Source organism: Amblyomma americanum, chromosome 10, assembly GCF_052857255.1.
Source record: "Amblyomma americanum isolate KBUSLIRL-KWMA chromosome 10, ASM5285725v1, whole genome shotgun sequence".
Lineage (NCBI taxonomy): Eukaryota > Metazoa > Arthropoda > Arachnida > Ixodida > Ixodidae > Amblyomma > Amblyomma americanum.
The window spans coordinates 1,843,237-1,856,116 of NC_135506.1; the positions used below are offsets into that span (position 1 = coordinate 1,843,237).

Here is a 12,880-nt window from a genome sequence, read left to right on the forward strand (position 1 = left end):
GCGTCCCTGATAGCCTGAGTCGATTTGGGACATTAAACCCCATAAACCAAACCAACTAAAAAACGCAGACAAGGACGAGGAAAAAACGGACACCACAGCGCTGTGGTGTCCGTATTTCATGCCCTGATCAGTCAGGCACGTCATGTTTTTGTTGTTGTTTACACATAGCTTCGTAATGTGTTCTTTTTATTTCGCTCTAATATTCCCACATAAGAGGTTCATTGCATGCTTAATTAAGGGTTTTTTTTTTCGAATTGATTCAGTTGCGACTTGAGCACTGGCAGTTCCACTCACCCTTCTTCGGTTAGTTAATCGTGTTTATTGCTGTGTATCAGTTCCTCCGGATTATGGTGACGTTGCCACTGTTCCCGCCATCTTTTGTCTGCGACTCATTTAAACGCGTCCAGATTCTAGCACTCAATCTCTTTTTTACTGTCAATGCGTGCGTATAGGCCAAGTGAAATAAAAAAATCAATCGCTTTCAGCAATGTAAGCGTGGAACTCTCCTGGAACACTATGGCCAAACGGGCGAGAAAGCGAATCTTTTCGTTCCTGCTTAATACGTAGGAGTACAATGTTTGTGCAAAGATGGATTACTTTATAGAGCCACACACAGCACATAAGGGTAGACGGGACAAGCGCTAAGTCAGAACTGCTCATTAAGAAAAAAGGCCGGTAGACGGATACATTATTGAAATCGTCATAAGAAAACGGAAGCGTGTTGTCAAGAAAAGTGTTTCCTTCAGGCACGTGTGTCTGAAGTAATGTGAGGTAATCCGCCTTTAATCACGATACAATCAGCCCCAAGGCAAACGCTGATAAAATATTTTGCATCCGGAGCGATAGACTCTCACGGGGGGAAACAGTGGTGCTGAGAATCCTTGTCATGGATGAAGAGGGCATAAAGTGAGGATGCACGAGGAAAGCTCCGCTAATCCGGACGGGGACCACGGCAGAATTCTACACCGGCTATTGAGTTACACACCGGCGCCACTCTGCGGCCAAGCAGGTAAACAAGAGCCCAAATGCGTTCGCTTTGTGTCGAGTTGTAACTTCGAGTGACAGAACGACATAAGTGACAATATGCTTGTCGCCTACAACTTACTGTTATGCCACGTACACTACAGGTGGCCCAGACGGATTGCCGCTTGAAATATTGCCCAGGCAGTGATCGGTCCATGACGGTGAAGAGTGTGTGGAAGCCACTGAGAGCTGATGATGACCATGTTTTTGCTTGTACTCCCTGCTCACCTATGGCATGCCACTCTTGCAGTGAGAGTTTGCACGGCTTTAGCATGTTCAAACGAACGCATAAATGAAGAGAGAAACGTGCTAGGATGCTGAGCCGTTTGTCTGGATACTCGATTAACTTAAGAAACTGTCGGTTCATCGTTTAAGGGAGATGGCATCGGTCTCGACAACGCCTTTTTGAACTGCGATGCTTATCCACAAGGGAATGTTTTGTTCCTCTAAAGGTTTTGCTGCGGATATTATGAATATTACTATAGATCACCTTCGCGGCGTGTGTATCAGGCCACAGGACTTTTAAGTGCGTCCCACTCTGAACTTCTGAGACTAACACGAATGTCTATATGGGACTAGATAAGACTATATGGGACTATATGGGAAGACACCTAGCAAACTTCCATTTAGGAGCAGGCTATGCTGTTCAAATGCCGGGGTAGACTTCGATCACAAAATGTACGGAATGCTTACTCTTGACATATGGGGGCTTATTCCTATACAGCAAGTAACAGTAACTTGATACAGTTATAAATGGGAGAAGGCTTTGAAACGCGGCAGCGAAGGTCTTGAATTTAGCAAATAGACGAGCTTGAAACCTCTGTTAAAATCCCTATAACTGCTATAATTTCGCATGTTTTGAAGGGGAAGTTTGTTTCCGTTGGCAACTTTATTTATTCCGTATATTCAGTGAAAGAAATCTACCCCAGGGCTTGCACAGAATGCCCCTCCCCTGAAAGGGAGTGTGCTGTAGGTCAGCTTACTGCATTTTTACTTCAATATAAGCTCTTACTCCAATATAGGCTCACTCGTGTTTAGAGTGAAGGTACACGCGTACAGTGAAAAAAATAAACATATATTGCAGACTAGCACTCGTTATGTCCGCAAAGAACACTTGCACTGTGTACAGTAAGTTAACTAAGCGAAAGTAAAGACGTGAGAACTGGAGAAGGAAGCTGAAAGGGTGTTATCAGGAGACTGCACCAACTATGTGGGAATACGTATACACCGTAATTTCCGGTATATCATCCGCGGGTTAGACATGTTTAAAAGCCGAAATTTCGAGCTTTGCCGCCTATCATAGGTGTGCACTATACAAAGAGAGCAAAGCGAGCAATTAAAGGGGCTAGCTGGTGGATCATCGTGGGGGAACCACGCTGGACTTAAACAAACAAGAGAAGTGTAAAACGACAACAGACGAAGCGCGAACTTTCGTCGAAAGTTCGCGCTTCATCTGTTGTCTTCCTAACAGTTCTCTTGTACAGGTCCAGCGCGATTCCCACAGGGTGGACTTTGCAGTATTTTTTTCATATCGCTGAATGTGCGAGAAATTTAAAAGCTTTATTTTCTTGCGCTTAAAAGGGACGCTGCTGAAGCCCTAAGGACCCGATACTAGGGAAGTATCGGGAGAAGCGACGCAGGGAGCGACAGGACATTTTCAGTCTCGAAATTTGTGCGCCGCTGCTCAAATTAAAAGGAATATTCCCCACAGTTTTCCTCTGTTCCGTACTCACAAATATGACTGCTCCTCGCACAGTATCCAGTCCCTAATTTATGCCCGATGCTTCCCGAACACTCGAGAGCGCCTCCGTGCTATCTAGCAGTGATCCTTCCTCATCTGGGCCGGAAATGACGTGCTCTCGCGCGCGCGTCGTAATGCAGTTTACGTGTTGCACGAGGAGAGCTTTTCTTAACCCCATTTCTCCTTTTCAGCAACGCACAAAAAAGGTGTGAGCACATTTATTGCTCAAAACTAAAAATAAAACAAAAAGAATTAAAACCTCTACCTGCTCCAGCAGAAGCACTATAGTCGGGGAGTACTGAAAAACAATTTTTTCTGTTGTTTTATACCTGATACTGTACACACGTAGGTCCAGAATGCGTTGCATTTGTTTTGATTTTATTTTTGTTTTGGCGGAAGGGGGGGGGGGGGGTTCCAGTATGAATGACCTCATCGTCTTCCTGTGTCTTGCGTTCAGGCGCAAGTGAGTCGTTTCCCGTCAACAGTAATCGCCAGGGGTGGGGGGGTTCACGCATTGCTGGTAAGCGAGGGGCGCATCGATCATCGCGCAACAATGCGCGACCAACCCGTATACGAACGCCGACCGCAGAGAAAGTATTCGATGCATTGCAGCGAAACCTTGTACCGGACAAAAGGAGAGCGGAATTTCTACATGCTGAGCACAGCGAATATCTTCAGTACACGCGCGCTTATCGGACACGCACCAATGGATGTGTCACTCTACTACGGAGCCCGTTTTGCAGCACTTCGATGTTCGAAAAAATAAAGGTGCAAATCGAACGACACTTAAAGGGCCAAAACCGAGTATGCTCGTTTTCGTGGAACTGAGACCTTTGGATTAAGAGCAAGTTCCTTCAGAGTGATCTAGTCGTCGCTACTTGTTGTCCGTATCCATCAGGCGTGTGTGTTGTTCCCAGACAAATGACATGCCCTGAAAGCTATGCATCGGCGCTCTGTTCGTTATTACTGAAGTGAACTGAACCAACGAATGGTGTCCCCGACGAAAAGAGAAATAAGAACACGGCGGCTGCGTTTTTATGGAGGAAAAACGCTAAGGCGCCCCTGTGCTGTGCGATGTCAGTGCACGTTAAAGATCCCCAGGTGGTCGAAATTATTCCGGAGCCCTCCACTACGGCACCTCTCTCTTCCTTTCTTCTTTCACTCCCTCCTTTACCCTTCCCTTACGGCGTGGTTCAGGTGTCCAACGATATATGAGACAGATACTGCGCCATTTTCCTTTCCCTCCAAAACCAATTATTATTATTACACGGTGACGCAGAAAACTGTACTGCAGACGTTTCGTTGGCTGGTGCAGGTACACTGGTCCGCTACCTACAAATGAACGCAACTGGTGGGGCTCTTCGGCAGCGCAGCAAACGCATATACGGCTCCTTTAGTATGAACTGCGGATAACTGACTTTAGAAATGGCCTTTCTAAAGCGGCTCGGTAGTTTGCATGACTGAAGCAACGTTGCGTGGTTGTGCGACTCTTCCTGACAGAATTGCAGGAATTTGAAGAAATTGAAGAAAATATCAAAATGGGTGAAGAATAATGCCCAGTCGCCTCCTGTTCATGAGAACAGAACCTCTGAAAGTATGAAGAGGGTTATCCAAATACATTCGCAGGCATACGCAATGATGTATGGTGTATTTACTCAAAGACATCGGATTCGTAATTTCATGAACTTCAGGTTAAAGGTCAATAGATCATTACGGAGACAAAAAAAAACAAATACGCGGATACTATACGGTTGTTTCGAGTGTAGTGGAAATAACGTTATACACTGTTGGTTACAAGCGCTGTTAGAATACACGTGTAAAGTTTAATGCGACTGTTAAGTATTCGGACTGAAAATAAACATTTCTGCATTATTATTTGTCCTTGCAGCTAAGTAGCAGGCAGGGTCGTTCGAGCAAATGCAGAGACCTCGAATGGTCGAAATTGTAATGGGTCTAAGTTCACTTCCCAGTAATACTGCTAACGCGGGCATTGCTAAACTGGCTCGTTCCACTCTTTCAAGAATGAAGATAAGGCTAAGTGAAACAGTAATCATAATCATGCACGGTTCAAGCATAAGGGCCCCAATCGTGGGTTCATTGAAAACCTGAATTTGATCACGTGTATGTAATGACACTGTAATATACCTTCTCTTAGCCTGCTTCCCAATATAAACAATGAGGCCTCGAAGCTCGGCCGGTCAGAGCGCTGCTTCAAGATTCATAGCTGACATCTGCAGCAGCTTTCCAGCATCTCGTGAAGCAAGTGCTCGAGCACTCGCGTTGCGCCACCTGTAAGAGGCGCCGCAGCACAAGCGCTCTGTTCAGAATACATCAGACGTCGGCAGGTTTGGTTAGGGTAGGAAAACTTTTGATAAACCAAATCGCGCATGCTCAACAAGAAAACGCGTTGTGTGCAACAGACAAGACACAAAACCACGACTACAGCCACAAGCTTGTTTCGTTCAGACAAATGCATGAAATCGGGCCTTCTTTTCGTTTGAGGGACAGCTTACACGAGCGCCTAGTGGTGTTCATCAGAAATCTGCTTATTGTAACAGCGTTCCTGGCATGCGGCTTTTCTTCTGACTATTATTCAAACTGATATCTTGTATCTTTTCTACGTAAACAAAATGTAAGTGGATTCTGCATATACCGATATTTTAAATTATACAAAATATCAAAATAGGTGACGAATAATGCGCAGTCGCCTCCTGTCCACGAGGACAGAACCCCTGAAGTATGAAGAGCGTTATCCAAGTACATTCGCAGGCATACGCAATGATGTATGGTGTATTTACTCAAAGACATCGGATCCGTAATTTCATGAACTTCAGGTTAAAGGAATTATAATTGTACTGGAATGTCGGAAGCGTTAAGAGAAATCTAGCACGTCCCAGCATTGTGACAGCACTGCAGCATAACTTGCATCGTTTGAGCAGTGTTCAAGTACATTCTATATTAAACGGTCCGTTCCATGAAACGTCTTATATCAACTGAAATAATTTATGTTGTATTTAATTTTTTTGTAACCAAGAATAGAAGTGGAGACATTTTCCCATCATCCCGAACTTTGTCTAATCAAATGTATTCAACTCGGATGCAGGTCAAACTGATAGGTTCGATGATTTGGTCTTATAGGGTTTAACGTCTCAATGCGACTCATGCTATGAGAGACCCCGTAGGGAAGGGCTCCAGAAATTTCGACCACCTGGGATTCTTTAACATGCACTGACATCGCACTGTACACAAGCCTGTAGCATTTCGCCTCTGTCGAAATTCAACCTTCGCGGCCAGGATCGAACCGGCGTCTTTCGGATCAGCAGCCGAGCACCACAACCACTCAACCACAGCGACGGCGATTTGATTATTCGGAAGCTCCAACAAGTTAATATAGCTTTTCTCTAGTAAATCATGGTATGCAGTGTTTACCGCCCAAAGACATCCTCTACCTCTTACGACACCGTTTTAAGCAGCTTTTTTTTTCTTTAAGGTACACGTGTTGTCAAGCATTAAAAACAGTCTCCTTTTTTGTTATTGTTCTTTTGTCGGGGCACTGCCATTACAAGTTTGCAGCCTGACTATGTTCTGAAAGACTCAAGTCCAACAAAACGATGCACCATAATCATCCCAGCACGCTATCTGCGGCGGCTCGGACGCGACAACGCAGTTTCGGAGGTTCGCCCTTCCGCGGCCCAAACCATGTGCTCACGGACGCGCAGTGGCAAGAAAAGTCCGCTGAGAGGAGAGGCCGCTCACCTGTGGCGCAAAGTATCCAAAGCCGGGTGGGAGGCCGCATCCCTGCCTCACTTCGCGGTTCCTCTCCGCAGCTCCAAAAAGCAAAACTTGGAGAGCGCTCCCGGGGCAGCCACCGGATAATCCGAAGGGAAGCGACCACGCACGCACACGGCCACTGGCAAGACAACTTCGCTGCGAAGGCGTCTGCTATAAACGCGGCCGCGGGACGACGCGCGTGACTGTTCCTCACACCCGTTCCCCGTTCTACGACATGGCCGCTACTGGTGGCGCCATCTGGGTCAACCACTGGAAAACTGTGCGGTGCCGTATTCCAGTCGCTGTTGGTGTGCATCCTAGTCGCTGTTATTTGCAGTCGGCTTACGGGTCAGCGGCTGCTCTGGTGTTTTTCAGTCGTAGGCTGGTTGGCGCGAAAGCACAGCTCCTATATTTGCTGAGAGGGAAGACGCGTTTCCACAGAACTTTTCCGGCATGGTTGCTAGTGCACTGTTGAGCCCATGAAGAGTGAGAGTCATAAGTGCTTGCACGGAAGCCCGCGCTGATTAATAACTCCGAATGTCGCGGTAGAGCACGGGATTTGCGATTCCGCAACCATCTGACTTGAGAACTGGAAAAAACAAACAAAATAATAAATAAAGAAATAAACAACAAAACGAAATAATAAAATGAAATACAAAAATTAAGAGAGGGAAGATTCAGTCCGCTACTTCCGGACTTTTTTACCTTCTATTTTCTTTTTTTTTTTACCGCTAAAGTCGACGGTTGCACGAAAGCAAGTGGGCCGCCAATACCATTATGCGCTTTTAGTACCACGCCTTGTCCAGTTGTTTCGTTAATCAGTGTCTTGCGCTGTCTTCACCCGTCGAGTGTTGTGTGGCTGAAAGCACAAAGGCCTCCTGAGACAATGCCATAGTGGGCGATGCCTTCACGGGAAGAGGCAGCGGACCGGCGCTTCCTCCAGACAGTGCTTCCCTACATGCGGCCAAAGGTGCGGAAGCGCGCTTCAAAACTGCACCACACATCACGGGCGAACAAATACCGGCAATAATTCTTCCGGTAGAGGTACCACTGCGACAAAATTTGATTTGTTTGTAATGTTGGCAACAATCAGCGTAGAAACATCTGCAAATAGATATATCTGTTTGCATAATAAATAAAGTTCACTAGATTAGCCTGAGTAACAAATAAATAAATAAAGTCGATGCTCAGGAAAGGAAAAAGTAGTTGGGGTTAGCAAAGCTTTAGCTTTGTGTCGAGGTGAGGAAACCCGGAGTTGGTAAATGAAGATGACTTTAATAAGAATGCAAACCGTGTATTCTAATAATATATCGTAGAGTTTTAACATATACCGAGTAGGACGTGCGAAAGCACTCTCAAGTGCTTTCACCGCCTCATTGTCAGCCTCATCAGGAGATCCTAACGGGAGATCTTATCGTCAGCCGCTATCGACAGCCGCAAGCGTGGAATCTTTAGTAACTGCTTGACCATCGGCACCGTTCTTCTCTGATCGCATTGCGAGCGATCTCTTGAGCACGAAGGGCTCGTCAACCAAGACAGAGAACAACTCATAAAACGGTGTTTGCGCGAAAATTGTAGCGCGACCCTTGCTCCCCTGCTCTCCTCAACTGTCATCGAAAAAAGAAATAGCAATTTGTGCGCTGTCTGTAAGTTTCAGCGCAGTTGCAGATCGCCACTCTTCCACATTTTCAGATAAATCTATTTTTTCAAACCAGGGACCGTGTGCCATAAGGATCCAATATCGAGTTTTCTCTTCGGATCATTTTGTCCGCTGGCTTTGCCACGGTTGTTGCGTGATGTAGCCACGGCTTTTAAAGAGCCCGTGGGAAGCGACCCTGCACGAGTGGTCATCGTCGACGTCGAGACCCGCTGCGCTGTGACTTCTGTGATTGGCCGCTTGCTCCTGTTGCGATCGGCACGCGAGGTGGAGGGTACGAGCCTGGTCTCGACGGAAGAACTTTGACGCGAACGAAACGTGAACACGATCGTGCACTCACATCTCCGCTCAAGGTAAAGATCCCTCCGCGTTGATAAGTATTATAGAGCTGTTCTCTACGACGTGGCCCATACCAGACAGCGCATTTTAGTGTGCGAAAAATCAATCAATCCAAACATCCATTGGCCTTTTAAATCAATCAATATTTTCAGTCAAATATGCATCCACTATAAATATTTAGGCTTCTCCGATTGCCATAAGCAGCTGTAAATGCTCGGTTTTCTCAGCGTGTGGCGCAAGCGTACACATCACTTAATGCGTACGGCGCTCATGATTAGCTGGAGGATACTGGGAACGCTGATCCTTAACTAAGAAGCTTACATCACTTTTCGAACGTCATACACGACCAACTGGCAACCTTCAGTCATGTGTGAACATGCTGATAGTGTCAGCCAAGAAATATATATATATATATATATATATATATATATATATATATATATATATATATATATATATATATATATATATATATATATATATATATATATATATATATATATATATATATATATATATATATATATATATATATATATATATATATATATATATATATATATATATATATATATATATATATATATCGTCCTAGTTATTTTGGTCATGAAGTATTGACAAGTTCGTGTGGCCAAGCGTTAATCGTTCGCTTTAGCGAAAATAATTAGCTTGATAGAAGTTGCTCTCAGTTTTGCCGGTGACAGAGCTTCTGGTCTTCGTACACTTTATGAATGGATTACATCAGGAACCGCCCCAGTGCATTTCAAAGCATAACCAAAGTAGCTAAAAGATTTAAATTCACAACTGAAGAGTCCACTGTGTACTTACAACGGCATGGTTTTGGCTTTGTGCCACTATTACTTCAGTTTTTTTTCCTTGGGTGAGTGTAAGTGAACTTCAGTTAGTGAAATTATTCCTGAGGCTATATCAAAGCTAGTTTGGCCTTTGCTGAATAAATAGAATTTAAAAAGAAGTCATCGTAGAAGCTTCCTCTCGCTTGTTATCATCGTCAGCTTATCTTCGTTTAGTTTCTCTCGTTATCAGCATTGGCGAGTATCCACTTTCCCATTTTGCTCAAGTAAATGAGCCTGGGGCTTTAGAGCTAACCAGCCCTATTTTCAGGCTGTGATCAGACTATGATGATTATGTTGGTTTGTTTGTATTACTATAACTGCGTAATACAACCGTATCCTATGTTCCAATAAGAATGCCAACATCAAGAGTAAACTAAATTTGTCAATTCTAATATCAAAAGAAGCAGTAACAAGCCCTGGGCTGATATTGTAATAAACGCTGGGCCAACACGCAGCACAGCAGACGCTGTGCTCCGTCAAGATGGCTACATCCGCACACTCCATACGCCACGGTCTCGTCTTCCTCTCCGACAGAAGCGTGTGGGAATACGATAGATTTGATTATTTTATGTGGTACAGAAGCAGCTTAGAAGGTTGTAGCAACCCACAACCATCGTGGCAGCTACAACGGCGCAAGCCAAATAAACGGCTCCCTCACACTACACTACTTTCTCTCTCTCTCTCTCTCCTTCGTTAATCATGAGCCGTTAAAGGCTAAGCTCAGTGATGCTTGGTATTGCCTGGTAATTTTTTTTTCAGTTCGTTCACATCGCCTTTCCTCCTCACACGCCAGCGCGAACGAAGAAAACAAGAAACCCAGCGCAGCCTTCGTGCCCCGGCTTCGTTTCCCAGATCGGTGACACACTCGGGACATGACGTTCCTCCGGTAAATTATCGGCCAGACAGGAGCGGAGATGCGCCAGTCTTTCGCCCGAAGACCCACAACTTTGGTTCTTCCTTTTTCGTTTTCCTTCGTGGCGCACGTGCCCCCGCTGTCAGCTGCACCGCTCAAACTTCGCAGCAAAACACAAGGCTCCATACTGATTTGCAAATAGCTTTATGGCTTACTCTCAGAGGTACTGAGAACCCGACGTCTTTTTTCTAATACGTCCCTTTGCTCGTTATTTCGGCATCAGCTTTTTTGTTCTCCTGTCTGTCTACCCGCGCCTGTCTACGTGTGGTTTCTTTGTGGACTGGCACGCTGGCTTTCTTCTTTTTCTGTCTCCTTATTCGCTGCAGACATGCTGTGGCATTTGTTGTTCTCGTTTTCTTTTTTGCTGTGCAACATGGAGAAGCGAAGCACCACGGAAGGCAGGCGCCAGATTCGAGGGTCGTTTTTTGTGAATATAAGGAAATTTCGGCGGCAGATGAAGCTTACAGAGAATAGCAGAAAAAAAAGAGCAGGACGAGTACATCCTAAGGAGTACGCGGGACTACTCCGAATAAAACACTGTGAGAAAAGCAAGTGTTAAGGCATGACTGAATGTCGTTTCAACATCATCGTTTCAACATCAACCCGGGAACTCCGGATCAGTAGTCGAACGCTCTAACCACTGAGCCACCGCGGCGGGTCCGGCTACTAATCCGGAATTCCGGAATTCGAACCCGGCCGCGGCGGCTGCGTTTTTATGGAGGCAAAACGCTAAGTCGCCCGTGTGCTGTGCGATGTCAGTCCACGTTAAAGATCCCCAGGTGGTCGAAATTATTCCGGAGCCCTCCACTACGGCACCTATTCGTCTTTTCTTCTTTCACTCCCTCCTTTATCCCTTCCCTTACGGCGCGGTTCAGGTGTCCAAAGATATATGAGGTAGATACTGCGCCATTTCCTTTCCCCAAAAAACCAATTACTCCCTTCTTTATTCCTTCCTTTACGGCGCGGTTCGGGTGTCCACCGAGATAGATGAGACGGTTACTGTGCCATTTCCTTTCCCAAAAACCGAACAAAACAAGTGAGCCGGCGGCGTTCATAGAGTTCATTGGAATTGACAACTTTGCAAAGGCCGTTCATTTTCACGAAACGAAAGGCACACAACCGGCTCCGGGGGTTAATGAAAACCTCAATCTCGCTTTCATGTACGTGGCGTTGGTGTCCAACTGCAAAAGCTTGCTTTGATTGCGTTCCGCACACTGGATAGACAGCGCGCACTCCCTGCCACCCTGGGAGGTGGCATGCAGTTAACGGTTGATCGCGAGAGATTGATAACCAAATGAACGCTGCCGGCTTAGCTATTGCTGCAGTGCTGCATGTCAGCCACAACGCTGTCAGCGCTAATGCATTCAGGCCACATCTCTCTCTCTCACACCACCGCCACATGTATCAAAGCACGAATGAGGCGTCCGCATATCCAAGAAGCCAGTTATGCGCCCTTCCTTTCCTTAAAGCCATCGCCGTCTTAAACATTGTCAACGCCAACGCCAATGAACACAGTGAACGCCGACATATTGCGCTTTGTATATCCTGGATTAGCTGAGCTAATCCACATTAATTTTTCTTCTGATCTGTTCCTCGTGTGGTGAGAGGGCGGAGCCTAAGTGTATTTAACAGGCGGCCTGAGTGAGAAGATCGCTCTGGGCCTTGGCGACAAGGTTCATCCAGTCGCTCGACGCTATGAACTTTAATTTGTGACTGTTTGCTCTTTCCTTCCTAACTATGTAAATAAGTTTCTTCAAAGTTACAGTAACCCGCTAATTTGTCGTTTTCCCAACCTTCAAGTTCCATCTCTCCTCTGCCCGAAGGCTCGCACACGCTACCTGATGGAGCCCGGGTTCGAGCCCCTGCCCCACGACAACTGGTGGCAGCGGTGGGATGCCGCTACCCGAGTTATAACACCATGCATATAGGCCATTTCTGCGTCCGATCATATTCAGTAGCTATGTCACCCCGGTTTTCGGGCCCTGCGTAGTCTGTTTACTTTCTTGAAAAGTAAAGGTAAACGATATGGGTGATTAAAATTGTTGATGATGTGGTCATAGGCCCTTTCTGCACAGCCAGTTTCGTAAACGGCAGTCAATATTTGTTGCCTTTCAAGTAATGAGAATCTGCCTAAATAATGGGTTATGCCGGTGTAAACTGTATACCCAGTTGTCACACGACGTTTAAGCGTGTTATGAATACATATAAGGGAGAAGTAGTGGTTTGTGTAAAACATGTTGGTTTATTTATTATGTCGGCAAGTCCATGAGATGTGATCAATGACTGAATTTCTTTTGAGTGGATTTTGCACCAATATGTTCACATTAATGTTTCCACCCAAGATCAGGTCCCGAACCTTCTATGTCATATGGCAGAAAAAATGATCTGAGAATGGAACTTCTTCGTGCCTCCTCATGGTGGCCTATACACAACAGACAAAATGCATCCTCTACTGACCCGCTGTGGTGGCTCAGTAGTTAGGGCGCTCGGCTTCCCATTTTTCTTGTCATCACTGAGATTTTTCTGTGCCATCAGCGAGTGGAGAAACACACACACATGCCACCGGCTTTTGTCGTAATGGG

The 12,880-nt window shown here is 45.7% G+C and overlaps 1 protein-coding gene across 1 annotated transcript in view; it reads right to left on the minus strand.

Moving 5' to 3' along the window:
• Positions 1–6,732, minus strand: part of LOC144108013 (uncharacterized) — a 167,854-nt gene extending 161,122 nt beyond the window's left edge. The window contains exon 1 of the mRNA XM_077641274.1: positions 6,521–6,732. Within this exon, the coding sequence (XP_077497400.1) occupies positions 6,521–6,560 (40 nt within the window). The 5' untranslated portion in view covers positions 6,561–6,732. The remainder of the gene's footprint in view (positions 1–6,520) is intronic.
• Between the last annotated feature and the right edge of the window lie 6,148 nt (positions 6,733–12,880).